This window comes from Orbicella franksi, chromosome 15, assembly GCF_964199315.1.
Source record: "Orbicella franksi chromosome 15, jaOrbFran1.1, whole genome shotgun sequence".
NCBI lineage: Eukaryota > Metazoa > Cnidaria > Anthozoa > Scleractinia > Merulinidae > Orbicella > Orbicella franksi.
The window spans coordinates 9,821,417-9,838,444 of NC_138159.1; the positions used below are offsets into that span (position 1 = coordinate 9,821,417).

Below are 17,028 nucleotides of genomic sequence, written 5' to 3' on the forward strand. Positions count from 1 at the left end.
CCTGTCGCAATAAATCCAGGTTTGTAAATAAAATAAAACAAAATATACCTCTTCATTGTCCAAGGAATATCTCGCAAGGATGGGTTACGAGCACCGTTGGCTAAAAATACTGTTCCCGATTTGGACTAGTTAGTTGGCCATAAAGAGTGATCGATTCTCTACATCTTCTTCGCCACAGAGACGGAAAGCGAGAGGGAAAGAGAAAAGAAACAAATAGAGAAAAATAGATGACAACTGAGTGAAAAAGTTTCAAAATATATTTAGTTTTTAAATACGTTTATGTTAACAACTGTGTTAGGAAAATAAGGGCGCAATTAATAGCAAAATATTGCCGATCGCTAGTTTTTGGTACACGACTGTATAATATATATATATTTTATTTTCCACTGACAACTTGTTCCTAAATTTTAAGTTCGAAGAGCAGTTTCTCGCAAACTTTTCTGTATTCTTGCGATATTAGCGTCAAGATTCGCTAAGTCTCTTCTGAAATCTTCCTCTTCACCTGACGAAAGTGATGATAAATCGCCGCCATTTTGCTCCTCCTCCAAATCTACCACTGTCAAACCAGCTTCGTGTTCCTCTATCCCATCTACATGCGCAGAGGGTCCGTACGCCGCGTCCGCGAAGCGTAAATGTTTTTTGTTTTGTAATGAGGGACTTTTCCTAGGAGTCTTCCGAGCTGTTTCGGTTTGACCGTCCATGCGATTGAGAGAAGATGGATTCTCGTGACTTACTAATGTTCTGTTGGGAAGACTTGGAGAAACCGTGTTTCCGTTATTACGTCTTGCCAGCTGCAAAACTTCAGGGGAGAGGCCTGGGGTAATTGTTTGTCCTCTGAAAGAACAAAAGAGAGGTTCAAGACAAACCAAATACTATGTGCATCATTTTCAAGGGAGGCACATCCCGACATCAATTACTATACGTTTTCTTCGGTCGAAGAAGTCATAGACATCACGGTTTCTAGGAATATTTAAAAACCGGGAAAGCTTACATAAATAAAGACTACGCCGAATAATACAAAATTTCTTTTTTTTGTTTTGTTTTGTTTTACTATGAACTAGAGTTTTTGAGATAGCAGTCATAACAGACGAAGATGCCATTCCCAATTTCTCTTCCATGATCAATTCTCCTTGAAGAGTTCTTTCTTTCGATGCAAGGCAGGGCGGTTACCATTGCTGCGAGCACGAGGAGCCGAGGGGTCTGATTTGACCGTATTCCAGCTAAATTCACCGTGCTATAAGAGTGCGAAATCGATCTTGTTGATTCAAATTACTGTACGTTATCAAACTAAGTGTCATGTGATCGTCGGTTGATATTCTATCAACATGTGATGAGCCGAAAATGGTCGTCGCCCTTCCGGCGGAAACCTTCGCTTTCCGAATTTAGGGACTGCCAAGTGTCCACCTTAAAAAAGTTACTAGTCATTACTGAGCGATATGCCCAGAATCTTTGCTATGTGCATCTTTCTTCTTGCGGATAGAAGATCGCATGACTCTTCATCAAGATTGATTTGCGCTACATTTGTACGACAAAATTAGAGGGAAATACTGTCAAATACGACTCCTCTGCTCCCTATGCTGCGTAAAGTAATACGACTCTCAGAAAAAATTGAGGGAGAAAATAAAATGAGTTGTACTTACATTGTTTTCACATCACTCCTGAGCAGCTTATCCAGAGCCTCAAATGCACTCGCTTTATCCAACATTCCGCCCGGCTTTAACACACCGTTTGGCTGAAACTGCTGTATGTCCGACAACAAGCGAGTAAGAGACTGTTGAAGGCCCCTGCCCAGGACAAAAAGTGACGAGTACATAACGTGTTCCATGACAAAAAAACGGTACAAGAGAAGCGTTGGGTCCCATCCACACTACGCTGGAGAAATTTGAAAACGCAACAATCACCCGTCATTTTGGATTTGTGTTTGAGGAAAACTTGGATAGGAAAATCACATGAATATCGCGATATCGTCGTTTTCAAAAAGTTTTCGGTCCACACTACATCGCAAATCCGGGGTTTTCAAATTCTTCAGGTTTGAAGAACGTTTTCGAAAAGCTCCGTTCTCTTGACGGATTAGCATGGACGGTAGTCCTAACCGTAGAAATAAAGCTGTGTTTTCAAATTTTTTCCGGCGTAGCGTGGACAGGGCGTTAGAAGATCCAACCAACCTTGTGAGTTCCTTTAGTCTGTCAATTTCCGCGTCTTTTTGCTTCAACGAAAGATTGAGAATGTTGACCTCTTTCTTGTCTGCTTCCGTGGAAAGATGAACAGCTTCAAGGTCCGCTTTAAGCTTCTTATTTTCTATGAAGAAAATTCACACCTTTTTCGAACGCTTTCTGATTCAGGAAAAGGTATTCCAGCAGTATTATACTCCTCATTAAATCAGTCGCCAACTGAAGTGTTGCAAGTTTTCACGGCCGAAAACGGTTGACAATTCACCTTTTCGGCGTTAAATTTCACGTGTAGTTTCACGTGACTTATGATGTAAACAAACTGGGAAAGTTCGGACATTCTAGTCAAGCACGCATTACACGTGTACGAAGTTTTCAACTTCGCCAACGTCCTGTCACTACTAATATATATTTCTCTCTGCTTCAAGTCTTTGAACTTAGAATAGTTTCACCTTCAAAATGGCAGAAAAAAAGAATAAAAGCGACTTCAACGCCATGAATGTGGCAGAACTTAAAAGATATTATTTTGCAGGAACGTGGAGTTTCAGTAAGCGAACATTTGAAAACTTCGCTCGTGGAAATCGCTCCCGCAGTCGAAAGAATGGTTGTGCCAGTGATGATCCAAACTTCGAAAAAGATCAAACCACTGATGCTGACGAATAAATAATTCATGACGTGCTAATTCCCAAGCCATTTTCCCTGAAGACCTTGAACAACTTCAACTCGTCGCCGCCGTTTGGGTTGTACGACATTTTTAATTATTTGATTTACCACTCAACCGATTACGACAAGCAGGGACTCGCCGCTTACAAGTCATTTGAAGATTATCGCTTACTCGCCGATGGTTACGTGGAATCTTTACTAACTGCTCAGTTGAATCAAGTGGGTGTTCATGTATATGTAGCCAAAGTGCGACCTTTGAAGTTTCATGAAAATCAAAACGGATGAAGGACGGGGTGGTCATGAAGGAAATGAGCACTACGATCTCTGGTTTATTCCCGAGGGTAGAGGTACAAACCAAGGCAGCATTCTTCAGGCACGATGCAAGTGTAAAGGTGGTAAGATGGGGGATGCAAGCACGTTGCGGCCGCCATGTACTTTTTCATCAGTCTTTCTGTTGATTTGAGACTCGATCGGTTCAGGAAAGTCGTCGGATCGCTCTTCCGGTTCGAATTTCTCGGGGGCACCCAACGACCGTTTTCTCTCAAATGTTTTTTAATGCTGTTTTAGGCTATCTGGAGTACTTTTAAAGCTCTGTAGGTTAATTTTAGATTGCGCCAAAAAAATTTTATCTGTTCGGTGATTCTAGGGGAACTTGAGTATTCTCGAATTTATTAGGGCTTTTTTGTCCATTCCCCCAAAACCTTGGGTCTTATCACCTTTCCGAAACTGATAGTTGACCTATTTTCGGTACCCAAAACGACATTTTTAACAATCCGAAAACAACAGACATTGAATTTCTCAAATCACGAAAGTTCGAGACGACAACTCTCTTCAGAAAATCAGAAGAGATTAAAGGCCTTCCGAACAGATAATTTACCGAAACGATCCGTTGGGTACCCCTGATTTCTGGATGCTTTCCTCATCGGGCTCTCCTGAACTCGCCACTGGCTCTGAGCTCAGATCTAAAAGAGTCATGGCGGCGGAACGTTCTTCTTCAGATTTGCCAGCAAGGCGATTAAGCGTCAGTTGGGTTTTAGCCACTGATCGTTCAAGATAAATTTCTTGCTTCTCGCTTTGTCTGCCTCCCGTTCACAAGATGCCTTTCGTTTACGATTCAGTCACGACACCTAGGCACGGTATAAAATATCAATTCAAACGACAAAATGTGTTATAAAAGCACATATTGATAAACGCATCCTTTCTTTACTGGCAACGGCAGATATAGGATCAGGATCCTCTTTTGTTAGACCAGTTCCACCGACAAAATGTAGACTACAAATGTAACTGTCTTTCGTGCACACGAACGAGTCACCGCTGTGACTTGCTTTTAGCCACTTTTTATCTTCTCTCGTTTTGTCTAACTGCGCCAGGAAAATGGAAGAACTTCACTGGATCGCCGTTTGGGTTTCTTTTCCACGATTCAGGGTATCGGGAATCGTTTCTACATGTAACAAAAGCACATCTTTTAGTCGTGACCATGCTGTTAGAACACTACTTGTCGAACTCGTGTGGTTGACTAGAATGTCCTAACTTTCCCGGTTTGTTTACATCATAAGCCACGTGACACTACACGTGAAATCTAACGCCGAAAAGGTGAATTGTATAAACAACTAATTGTCTCTGGAACTGAACTTCATAATTTCCTCACTTATAGACCCTCGGCTACTCTCAGAACATATACACAACCTATAAGAAGGTTTCTCCATCGTATCCGGTTTTGGGCCAAGTTCAATACACTTGCTAGTTCTTCTCTACTACTCCCTCGGTCTTGCCCTTGGCATTGAATCCAAGGATTCCACAAGCTTGAGGACCAAAATGTTTCTCCGTCAACTCAAAATTAGTCTCCTCCGCAGCCGTTATTAGGGTCGTCACGCAACGCTTCTCCCCCACTAACTCTAAATAAAGGGAAACAAATGGGGTTCGGATTTAAGCAGCCGTTAGTGGGGGAGAAGCGTTGCGTCACGACCCTAATAACGGCTGCGGAGGAGACTAACTCAAAAGCTGCCCAAACAGTTTTCCATTCGACTTGTTAGAAAGCACTAGCAAATGGCTTTCTCCGAGATGTTCTTTAAAACAGCCGCTTGGATGAGGCACAATGCTTTCGGAGCCTTCTGTTTTCCAGATGGCCCAAGTTCACTTAGGCTCAAGTCCAGACACTGAAAGCAACCCTGCCCAGCCAAGACAGATCGTTTACGTAACACAGTGGGGTACCCTCTACACCCCCGACCCCAAGGGCTGCGCGTTATCCCAAAATATACTTACCGACAGTCAATTTAGAAGTGTCTTGTTGCCATTCTCGTTTTACCCGCTGATGGTCTTGCTCCTACAAGGCACAAATCAACACTTTTCCATGCGATAAAGTGGCTTCCACTTGAGTGTCGAAAAGTAATTGGTTTTGCATTACTACGCACACGATTGGTTAAAAAAAACTCACGTCAATTTCTGACACAATCAGAAAACCAAAACCAATCGCAACTTGCTCCCACGCGTTTTCCTACGTCAGAAAACGTGTATTTTCTTTGAGTTTTGATTCGTTCTTTCGTTGATTGGTTCGTCTGTGTCGTTTGTGATTGGCCAGCGAGATTACTTTGGTTTTTGGTTTTGCGACACTCAAATGACAATCACTCTGTTTTTTACAACAATAAACTGATGCTCTCTTTCCCTGCTTGGTTTGGGCTGTATGAGTTTTACCTGTTTTATCTCTCTGATGTTGAAGATCACAACTAGCAAACGGGAGCGCAAAAATCTTCACAGTTATGATTCAGACAAGATTTTGTTTTGACATCACGCTAGAGTTTCCATCCACACGAAGAGGAAACTCTGTTTGGAAAGCGTTTACCAAAAGACGGGTCTTAAAAATTTAATACAGGGAATCACACTTTTTTATCGATTACCCAGGCTCAGAAGCCTTAGACCTGAGAACAGAAAACCACTAAATACTATGAAAGCTGATGTGTGTTATAACGTGTGGCCGAATGTAGTCATTGTTTTGCCACCGTTGTCTGATTAAAGAAAAAAAGGAATAGTACCTTGTTTGACAGAATCAGAGAAAACTTCTTCCTCTCATCTTGCAGTTCAGTGAGATTCTATAAAATCAAAGAGATGAACACGTCTTATAGGCTTTCTCTGAAGAAACAAAAAACTCACAAATGAAAAAGCTTTAATCGCTTATTTCGGAGTTGCCTTAAAAGGCGAGGCCTGGTGCACAACCATTCATATGAAAATGAAATTAATTTTCATATAAATGAGATCTCATTTTCATATGAAAGGATGGGCACCGAAACTCGTTTTGAGAACGAGACTAAAGGTAATATGGCTGCTCAGTAACTTTCCATCGGTCCAGATTTTCACTAGAAAACATCTTATGTTTGCAGGTAAAACGGGAGACGTCTCATGCTTTGCCGTATGTGTAGCCTCCAACCTCTCTCCTCCGCAGAGGGTCTTAAGGGAGGAGGAAATGGACATGGGAGTGAGAGGACGCCGGGGTTCGGGAGACGCCCAGAAGGGACCCAGAAAGGCTCTTTCTTTTCCCTTCCCAGTGTTCCCCGCGTACGTTCTTTGTTCCCTGTCCCCAGTCTCCGAACTACCAGCATACACGGTCAGGGCAGAACGAAAGAGGCCTCTGTGGAAGAGAGAGACGCTTTGTCAGCTCGTCACGACATCTTTCCTACCCCACAAGGAGACTTGAATCATGATCATTTGTAAGTAATAATAACGACTGTAAAAAGGCGGTTCATGTTCTAACCTGAGCCAGCTTATCTCGTTCCCTCAGTATCTGCTCCTTGCTGTCTTTTTCTTCTGTCAGTTGCTTTTGCAGGACAGTGTTTACAGACCTACAAGCTGCCACTAATGAAACACAGCAAAGATTACACATGACGGTGAAGAAACCCTTGATTGTGGAAATTAATCACGTACTTTGTTGAGCTCGGTAATTAGTAAAAATAGCATCCAAAGTGTTCTTACCAATCAGCTAAATCACGTTATTTTTCAACCAATCAGATTCGTGTCTTGGCTTACGCGTGTTTCCGCCCTTGCCGCTTGCCGGCAGCATGTTTTCCCGAGTTAGGCTACTTTGACCTTTGATTGGCTCGTTAGAGCGTTATTCACTTAATTGTCGAAAGTAATTTGCACTTGCTTTGGTTTTGCATTTACTACGCTAAGCGATTGGCTTAAAAATTTTGCGTCCCTTTGTCATTTAATGAGAAGTAAAACCAAAACCAATCGTGACTCCCTCGCACACGATTTCCCGCGCTTCGCGTCAGCTACATGTCTTTGCTTGGAGTTTTGATTGGTTCATTAGATTGTCGACGTCTTTTGTGATTGGCTAATGTGATTACGTTTTCCCGCGCTTTGTACCGTCAACCCGTATTTGATTTGAGTTTTGATTGGTTCAATGGATTCCCTGTGTCCTTGTGATTGGCCAACGGATTAGTTTTGGTTTGACACTAAATTGAACTACCCTTTCGGTGAGACATGGTTACTTTTAGATAAAACTTACATTCAAAAGTTAAATCCGTCTTTCTGGGGGATTTGTCGACATGTTTCTTCAAAGATCCTTCTTTGAGCTTTTGATGAGCAATCAGGAGCTTTCTAAAATTTGCAAACAAAAGGAACAGCTGTATCTTTTTTCAAGATGCCAAGTTCTCCTGAGCGTTATAATCTTTCCAGGCCACTCGAGACACTTGGTTCTATATCATTCAAACATTTATTTGAGGCAAAAGCGAAACGAGTATAAAAACGCAAATTCTTAAAACAAGGGACATTACTCGAGTGATATTCTCGTCCTAGCAAGTTTTAGCTGGTGACATTATCAGACAAATCACGCTCCAGAAAGTGTATTTGCTGGTTTATCAAGCAAATAACAGAGCCAAAGTCATCTATTACACGACGAATGAAATTTGAGAACACCAAAGAATTTACAAAGCACCTGAGGCGAGTGCTTCAATCATTTCTCGAGCTTAAGTGTTAGCTTCGTCTTCTCTTTATGCTTAGAATGCTTTATGACAGATTAAACGCGAGTGAAACAAGAAAACAAGGTTTAGAGTTTGATCAATGTTAGTTTCCTTTGATTGTACAAAGCTCTTTTACTAATCATAGCGCGCACAAAAATCAAATTGTATTCTAAAATGATTTCTAAACATACCTTCGTAATTGAGCATTTTCAACCTTGAATGGCTGTACAGCTTGTTCAATATCTTGTGATGCCGAAGCTGTTTTATCTTTCTCCATTAGATATGGAAGTAGCTTAACAGCATCGTCTATCTCATTCAGCAGACGATCTACTTCCAAGTCACCTGTTAACAGAAACAAGTGATTATGGAAAACGTTCTGAAATGGAACTGGCACTGAGATTTTTGTCAAACTTTGCCTATTGGCTGTTTATATTGTAGGAACTTAAATTTGGAAATAAGAATGAGGGGTCCCCATGTTCGTTTAGGAGCAGCAGCACCTTGTTTATACCATATAAATCCTTATAATAGCACCATGATTACAATCACGATTGCTTGCTAAAATCACGTTTCCGACGATTGTTTCTTGCTCAACACTGAGAATTGGCCGATATTTATTTTACATAGAGAAATTTATTACTCAATTCAACACAACAGAAAAAAAATGATAGGTCACCATACTCGTTTTCGAGAAAATGAGGATTTACCTCTGTGGCGAGGTCCAGCCGCTAAGAAAAAGCCGCCATTTTTTAACGTGCGCGCGCTAATCACGCGTGAAATTATGCGCAGTAGGGATGCCCAATGCAATACTGGGGAATGACCTTAATATAAATGAGGGGCGTTTTTAATAAAGCAATCATTCCACCTGAACTTGTTGGATGTGAGATGATTATGGCCAACGCGCCTCGCTGGTTATCTACCATTTCATATCCAACGCGCGCTCGTGGAGTAATTGTTAAGTATACATTTGTCAAATTAAGATCATTCCCCAGCATTGCATTGCGCATCCTTACTGCGCATAATTTTTTGGCATCATTAGCGCGCGTTCGTGTACGCGCACATTGAAAACATGGTGGATTTGCCTTGATATTGAGTTGTCAGTTGAAAAATCGCTATAGCTACCTAACGAGCTCGGGCACCCCATATTTTTTTCCAGTCATTTTAGTCAACTAATCATTAGCTTTGCGTGAGAAAAGACTGATCTGATTTCTATGTTGAAAATTGGATAAATAAGGAAAATAGCAGCTGCACTGTAGTCTTTTCTATTTTGCAGTTTGATAGCCGAGGCAAGCAATTTGGTTCCAATATTTCAACAAGGATTCAGCTGTCTATCAAAATCAAACTTAAAAAGCTTATTTGTGTCCGACACAAGTATTGACTGTAGTTTGAGGTGTGTTTTCGTGAGTCTGGGCTCATAAAGAGTTTACAATAACTTGGAATGCGTTCTTGTAGTAAGCATTAAATAACGCTAAAACGGGACATTTTTAATGCCTCGCTGCTCCTTAACGAGCACGGGCCTCCCTTTTTATTTTATAATTAAAGTTCTCATATGATAAATATTCCTTGAACAAAGTTTGAACAAAAATCTACGTGCAACGGTTTTATTTCAGGGGAATTACCTTGAGCTATGTCTGCTGGAAGGAAACTTCTGGCATACTTCAAACTTTTTAAGCAATTTGCCTCGTCGTATAATGTGCTGTAACTTGAGTATAGCCTGTTCCAGGCATTCGGTTGGTTGGAAGCAGTGGAAAAAGGCCATCCTCTATGACTCTGTTTTATTTTTTTTTCCTCTAGCCATTCGTTTGCTTTTTCTCCCCAACCAAGGTTACCTTGAGTATATCAGTGGCTTGTCGAGTGAATACCTTTACTTGCATTACTTGGTCAGTGCACTAGTGTACCGATGCTTTGGGCACCAGTGCACTTGGACAGTGCTTACCTGCGCGCAAACGTCTTGTATTACCTACGCTTCAGACAGAAGAGCGAAGGAAGATTGCAAACTATCCACTGACCTGTACTTCCGAGGAGTGCCCTGAGCTCGTCCACCAGGTACTGAATCATACGAGCCTGGTTTGCAGCAGATGACGGGTGCAGTAGATCCCTAGACCTCGCAGGAGAAGAGCTTGGCCGACCAGAAGGTGATGATGGTGAGCTCAGATGCCTGGTTCTGGTACCCTCAGATGGCCCTGCATTGGATGAATTGGAGAGATGTTCCAGCCGACCGCCATTTACCAATGGCTCTCCATTGACGAAAGATGAAACTGTCTCAGTAGGTGACACAATTCTGACCCGCTTTTTGGACTCTGAAGTGTCAATTTCCCCTGTTACAGAATCATCAACGGTATGTTTCACATTTTCCTCATCATGTCCTCTTAAGAAATCCGAAGCACCCATAGACTGAGAGTCATCAAGACCATGATCAACAGAAGCATCACTCAGTAACGCTTCTGTCGCAGGAAAACCTGAATAATCCAGACTGCGTCTTGCTGAAGTTCTTTTTGAGCTTGGATTTGCAAGCAGCTCATTTCCAGAGCTCCTTACTGACTGCTCTGTTGAACCTCGTGATGCAGCAGGCCTTTGTACAGTTTGTTTTTGATGGTGACTCTCAAGTTCTTGCATCATAGAGCTTTGAAGTTTGATCTTCTGTTCGGCATGGTGGGTGGGATCTTGTTGTCTCTGAGATGATATTGAAAAACAGGGGGTTGATAAAAAAGAGGAGGCGGAGAGGCCCAGTGGTTTTGGTTCAAATCCTCCTCCCTACCACTATCTGGATTTGTTCTTGGTATTTCCGAGTTAAGTCCCCGACCACGTCATGTAAATACATGTAGCTAATTGGTCAGCCTCCCACCAGTAGGGATTCTTAATAGTTTTTATTTTATTTGCATTTTTCTTTTTAATTTACTGATTTACAGTGTCCCCAAGTAGCACAACAGCGCCATGTTACACGGACCGCTCCACTGAATCAATTGCGCGATGAGCGTCGCTCGACACGCTGTCAAACTTCAACTCGATGCGTGGCGAAATTTTGCGTACTTCCTGGCGAACTAACGTTATGGATCGCGAACATTCGTTGACGTACTGAAAATCCGAGGAAATTTCCCCTTTTGTTCAAGCGAATTATCGCTCGAAAAGCATCGGATTTCCACTAGAATTTTCGCGCGAATTTTCGAAGAACTTTCGCGAGGACAAGAACGAAATTCGCGCATTTCACTTGCATTACTTTTGCACAGTACTGTACAATTGACACTTACATAAAGTTAGTTATTTACTCATTTTTAAACCCTACCAACCTTGGCACTTAAGACGTTTTTGGTAACACACCTGGAGCAGATCATAACGTTGCTTGAGTTGAGTCAGTTCATGTTGAAGTGCTGCTTCTCTTCTCTGCAGCTGCTGATGTCGCTGTCGTTCTTCTGCAGTCAGCACTGGTGTGGAGGATACAAGACGATCATTGTATGCTGTTGATGTTGCTGGATTTTCTTCACGTGGTTTTAACGGTGATGGGCTAACTAGATCAAGTTTCAATCAAACATGACTTTAGAATAAGTAACAAACTCGATGACGTTCAACTTTATACTATCTCCAAGACGTGCAAGGTGGAAAGGTTTCTTCGAGAAATGACATCAAAAAAGGTAGAAAAACTGAGGTGTTCTCGAAGCATTGATTGACTTTTTCTTCAGAGAGTACACATGTACGTGTAGCAGTTTATGCTTGATTTCTTTCTCAAGTTCAGTCTTTGTTCACGAGAGTGTGTTTTGTGAGGAGTGAATTCTCCTTTCCCGAGCGTGGTTGGTAATCAAGCAGGGTTCGTACTCTTTTAATCTTTCAAAATTCCATGACTTTCCATGACCTTTTCCATGACTTTTTTGAGTTTTCCATGACCAAAGTTAAGTAGCTATTCTCACAGTAGTATCAAAACAATCACTTATTTGACGTATTTTCCAGTATTATAATGAACAAAATGCGTACTTGTGTCTATTTGTACTGAAATTAAAGCCTGTTTCAGACTCATCTGTTGTTTCTTTCGATTTTTTGTCTTTTTCCCTTTTTTATTCTCAGAAAGCATATTGCTTTTCCATGACCCGCACTTAAATCCCATGACTTTCCTTAAATAATAACTTCCATGACCTGTGCGAACCCTGTCAAGCCTATTGATAATTACTGGATTCACCGTAAAATCGATATTGAACCAGGGGCCCGTTTCTGTTAGCTTTTACTCCAGAAGACTCAAAGCGTAAAAAAATAATAGTAAATTAAGAAAAATGCCCAGCTCAACAGATGACCCAACAAAAGTCATTCAAGACCATCAATTTGGTTATGTCTCGCAGATCCCTAACAGTAAAAACTTGTTATACAATAATTATATTTTTTGTACTGCACCTCTGTCATCAGCCTTGGCTGTAGGAATCACAACCTTACGACTCGATGCTTTTGCTCGTTGTGTGTCAACCCTGCCTGGTTTAACTAACAGATGCATGGTTGGACCTGCTCTTTTCATTGCTGACTTGGATGTTTTCCCCACAGCTGTGACCTTAGGCTGTGTTGTGCTGTCTGCAAGACAATAACACTTAGTCAGTGTGTGTGACTAATGTGATCCGCTCAGCGACTTAGGAAACAGAGATCAAAAAACTACATGTATTATCTGTAGTAGAAGCATGCCTTAAAGGTGAGGTTACATGTAAGTCTGCTTTTAGCCAAGCAGTCCATGCAGCCCAAACTTCTCTCGGTTCCGCACAACAAGGTGCCTAGAAGTATTTCTACTTCCAGGCCCTGAATGAAATGCTAGAAAATTCCACAAAAAAGCTGTGCACAAGTCGATTTAATTTTGTAGTATTGTCATTGCTTTGATCTCCCACATCCTGATCGAAGGAGCCTGTTTCACTGACAAGTCACCCACAAAATTAAATTTAAAAAAATGGAGAATTTGATGACTGCACTAAGGAGGTTTTTGGCAGATTTACAAGCTGAAGATTTATAACAGTGACACAGAGGAATAGTGCTAACAAGACCATAAAGACTGCTCAATTTGAAGGACAGAAACTGAATAATATTACCGATGAGTCTATGACTCAGAACATTTAACAACCAGTGGTATAATATTTCATGTCAACTGGAGTCACATGACTTGTTTAATTTTCAAGCTACATGTGTTTTTTGCAAATTTTAATTTATGTGCTATTTTCCAAAACACGAAAATCATGAACTTTAGTAAGCACTTAAAGTATTAATAATAAGACAGTCAAATTCATGACTCCACTGAAAAACAAAACCACAGCAGATTAGTTTAAATTTAGCCTGAGGAAAAAGAAAAACATTCGTCTCAAGCCCATTTAATTGGACCTTCACCATAGAGATACATGTATGTATGAACCTGATAATGACATTCTATTACAGATCTACAACCAGGGCAGTTATTAAGTTTTGAGTCACTTGTACCCTGGCTCTCCACACCTGTAGCAAATGTGTTACTTTGTGGGTGAATTCTATCAACAACAGGTAATTTCACCCATACATGTTGCATGAAAGGAAAATGAAGCATTCACAACTGTAACAGGTGTTATGGGTTATGGCTGCCCTTGATGACAGCCCAGATAACAGCTGTATGTACAAACTCTGATTGGTTGTCGGAAGGGTGTACAATTGCGTAGCCTGATATTAAAATAACTACATGTAAGATTCTAATTACAGCTGCAGCTTAAATATGTTTCACTTTGGGGCTGACCAAAACAGCAACAATGATCTGTTTTCTTAGTTATACAGCAAGTCAGTAATGCTAATAATACTGAACAGGAGTTGTCTTTACTTCCTAGCTAAAAGAATCTTGATACCAAACTTGTACAGGGAAAAGAACATTGTGTGCTGGGTCCAACAAGAGCCCAAAAGTCATCCTCATTACCCCCAAAAATATTTCTTACTTGTCATGAGCAATTCAAATTTGCTCAACAATTTTCCCCACTTCACTTAACTGTCATGCAAGTAAAGCACAGAATTCACTAGCTCAGCTGACAAAACCTACAAATCCCAGCTTACCAGACATGACTATCTTTGCACTTCAAAAAAATGATATTAAGTGTAGTAAAGTCTACGAAAGCGTGACGAAGCGTGACATATAATTTTAGAACATTGATTACACAATAATAACCGGTAATATGATCTTTGTATGATCCTTTGTTTAAGTAACCGTGAAACTATTTGAGTACGTGTCGCAGAATATAGTTCATGTTTTCCGTCTTTAAACATGTAGGAAGGCTAGTTCCTTCTAGCAACAAGTTTTAGCATAGGATTCTGCTCGCTTAAACGCCTAGTTCCGCAGGATTTACGTAAGTAATCACTTGTATCTGTGAAATTGTGGTTATGTTGTAATTAAGTTGTTTATCCCAAGTTATCTCAAAGGAAACTCCTTGTATCTTCTGTATTTTCTATCATGTATTAGTTAGCTACCATCATGTATATAAGAACGATGATTCAAGCAATAAAGTAGATTCAGTTGATTGTACAGCAGTTGAGTGTGTTCCACTCCACGAGTGTGCTCCAATAAGCCAAGAGCGAGCCCAAGCATCGCAACAGTTCGACTCTAATCAACCCTTGGCCGTGTTTTTCACTACATATTAAGTATAATTGGACAAGAGCCATCAAAGATGCCAGACAAAACACACACACACAAAAAAGAACTGATAAAGAGAACTTGCCTTCATCCTCATTGTCAAGTATATTTGACAGCAATGCTGCACACCTGTTTAAGCCTCGATTAACTGCAGAAGCCTGTTAAATAAATTCAAAAACCCTGTATCAGAATTTCAGTAATTGAACTGGGTGTAGCTAGTACTGGTAAAGCACCTGTCAGAGAGGAAGACTGACTCACAACAAATTCCCCTGGAGGATCAATTTTTGAAAACTGCCAAGTTGAACATACCGGTAATAGTTGGTGACTCACAACAGAACATCCACCAGACCATAGCACCAGCATGTGCTGGGTTTTATTGAAAGCACTAGGATTTGTAGGACATGTACATGCAGGCTTTTTAGCACCAAAATTTAATGGCTTTGTTTGGACTAATACAGAGGTTTCCACTTTCTTAAACTCTCAGTCTTTCGAACATCCCATGAACTTGAACCAAAAGTCGTTTCCACTATAATTTTATGGCCCATTTTCTTGAAATACCCGATTTTTCAATCCAATAGTTTTGTTTTCCCTGAAGGTACATCTAAAACATTTGGAATACAGTGTAGTTTCAGTTACAATTGCTGAGCAGTAAATATGCACTTATCTGGTTTAATTTATGTTTGACAGACACTTAGCCTAGCTTGCATACCTGGTCTTCAGAGTCTGATGTGTAGAGACTGTAACCAGGTTTAGATTCTCTGACAGCTGTCTTCTGGTGTCCTTTCTGGACTCTTAAAAGTTGGATATAACAGTACAGTTACACAGTACCTGATCACAGAATTGAACAGATCTCAATTATTTTACATATGGCTGTACTATTATAACGGTAAAGCTGTTTCGAGGAAGGATGTCCAAAGCATATGGGACAATGCTGAAAGGTACATTCTAGTCTTAACGATAAAAGAAATACATGTAAAACAATATTAAATATAGATTTAGCTGAACTCCTGATTACAATAAGTCAACCTGGCTTAAGCCTGAGATCCAAGTGAAAACATGTACCTGGACAGCAGTCAACTTAAAAAAAACATGATTGTGACCCTGATGAGCTCTAAGCTTGAGCCCGCCATTTTGTCATGTGATACTATTCAGCAGATATCCTATTTTGACAGATGTCAATTGACCATAGCATGGATGTCCAATATCAAAGATCAAGGCTGCATTTGTTGGTCACTCAGTTATAAGTTTGTGCTTCTATATGCCATTTTGTTTGGTAGAGTGTGACATTTCACTTGGTTTTACATGACTGGGCATATGTACAGATGGACCAACAAATACGTCACAACCAAATCTTATTAGCTCGATGGGTAACCAAATTTTCTAAGCAATGGGGCTGCAGAAGCTCTGCTATCAGAACACACCCTTTATTAAGATAAGAACATGTGTGCTAAAATTGTACTTCTATTAAACAATTAGCATAAATCTACTAGCGTTCTATCATGAATGCCATTCTCTGATTGGCTACGCTACTCACTATACGTATCTATTCTGTGATAGATAGTGAGTAGCGTAGCAGTGTGCCCTTGTTAACAAAATGACGGCCGCTTCTTGGCATTTTCTAAGTGTCTGTGCTGGGGATTTCGATAAAGTTTTGCACGACTAGTAGATTTATACTAAAACAATATTATTAGATTACATGCAAAAAAGTAAGTTTTTTCATTCGCCCAAAGGCAAAAGTTGGTCGCCTGTGGCACCTGGACATTTCTTGAGCAGGCAGGGTTGATGAATTCCACCTGCGCTTGGGTTTTCACATTGCTTGGGATGCTGCAAATGTTCTTATACCTACATGAGATGCTTTGGCAGTATATCAGGTGAGTTGATCAAGCCATGGTTTGTATTTTGGCGAGATGTAATCGAGCAAAAATGCTCTTGAAGAGACCCAAACGAGCCTAATATATGTTGCCAAAGCCTACCGAAAGAGATAGGATTAGGTTTTAACCATTCCCAAATTTTTTCTAGAGGATACCCCGTACCAGGACAGTAGACATGACTTCTGATTGGTTAACTGCAAATTTACTATGGTAAATAAAAACTATAGGGGATAATATAAGTTTAATGGTACATAAACTGTACATGTAGCTGTTATCTGAATAATCAATGTCACAAGTCATCGATTATTTTGCAGCCAATAAAAATTGGGTTATATTGAAGCCTAAATGGAAGCTTTATCGCAAGAGGCCAGGAAAACAATTATAAGCTTGAAAGAGTAAGTTACTGGCTATATAATTGACATGACAAAGCAAAGACTTTACTACCTTTTAAACGCCGGTGGCTTAGATTTTGAAGGGAGGCCTCGAGCTACCAAGGATGCCTTGGACGCCTGAAATAAAACAGTGCATTGAGGATTTGAAATAATAAGACTGTGCAAATAAGCTGAAGAACAACATGGCATTGAGCTTATTGTTAGCTTTTGTTTAAACACGCTGATGACTCTCCGATACTTAAATTGGATTAAATCAGATTACCTTTCCTTGCACTCTACTTTTCATTCCCTTCTCTTTGAAATACAAGAGTTTCTTCTCCGTTGGTTTATCGGCGGTTTTTTGCCGCCGTCAACCGCCATTTTGAATTATTTTCCGTGTGTAAT

General features: G+C 40.6%; 1 protein-coding gene across 2 annotated transcripts; it reads right to left on the reverse strand.

The window, feature by feature from the left end:
• Positions 1–405: 405 nt before the first annotated feature.
• On the reverse strand, positions 406–17,020 carry LOC145470436 (uncharacterized). Of its 2 annotated transcripts, none has more exons than XM_081454242.1 (15): positions 16,907–17,020; positions 16,697–16,761; positions 15,091–15,172; positions 14,467–14,539; positions 12,158–12,328; positions 11,099–11,286; positions 9,790–10,453; positions 7,975–8,125; positions 7,330–7,421; positions 6,577–6,677; positions 5,861–5,917; positions 5,094–5,154; positions 2,166–2,298; positions 1,641–1,784; positions 406–834 (listed from the first exon to the last, which is right to left on the reverse strand). In XM_081454242.1, exons 1-15 carry the CDS (start codon positions 16,928–16,930, stop codon positions 408–410), a joined length of 2,433 nt encoding a protein of 810 aa, XP_081310368.1. In that variant the 5' UTR covers positions 16,931–17,020; the 3' UTR covers positions 406–407. The 2 variants fall into 2 exon arrangements, with proteins under 2 accessions (XP_081310368.1, XP_081310369.1); XM_081454243.1 differs by having other exon boundaries at positions 12,158–12,324; positions 14,463–14,539.
• Positions 17,021–17,028: the final 8 nt, after the last annotated feature.

Bases quoted from the DNA above. Each gene is read 5' to 3' on its own strand.
- LOC145470436 (XM_081454242.1), bottom strand. From the start codon at position 16,930: ATGAAAAGTAGAGTGCAAGGAAAG. The intron at 5,918-6,576 runs GTTAGAACATGA...TTGATTTTATAG, and splicing joins AACGAGATAAGCTGGCTCAG to AATCTCACTGAACTGCAAGA. The intron at 2,299-5,093 runs GTAAGTATATTT...TTTTCTTCATAG, and splicing joins CACTTCTAAATTGACTGTCG to AAAATAAGAAGCTTAAAGCG.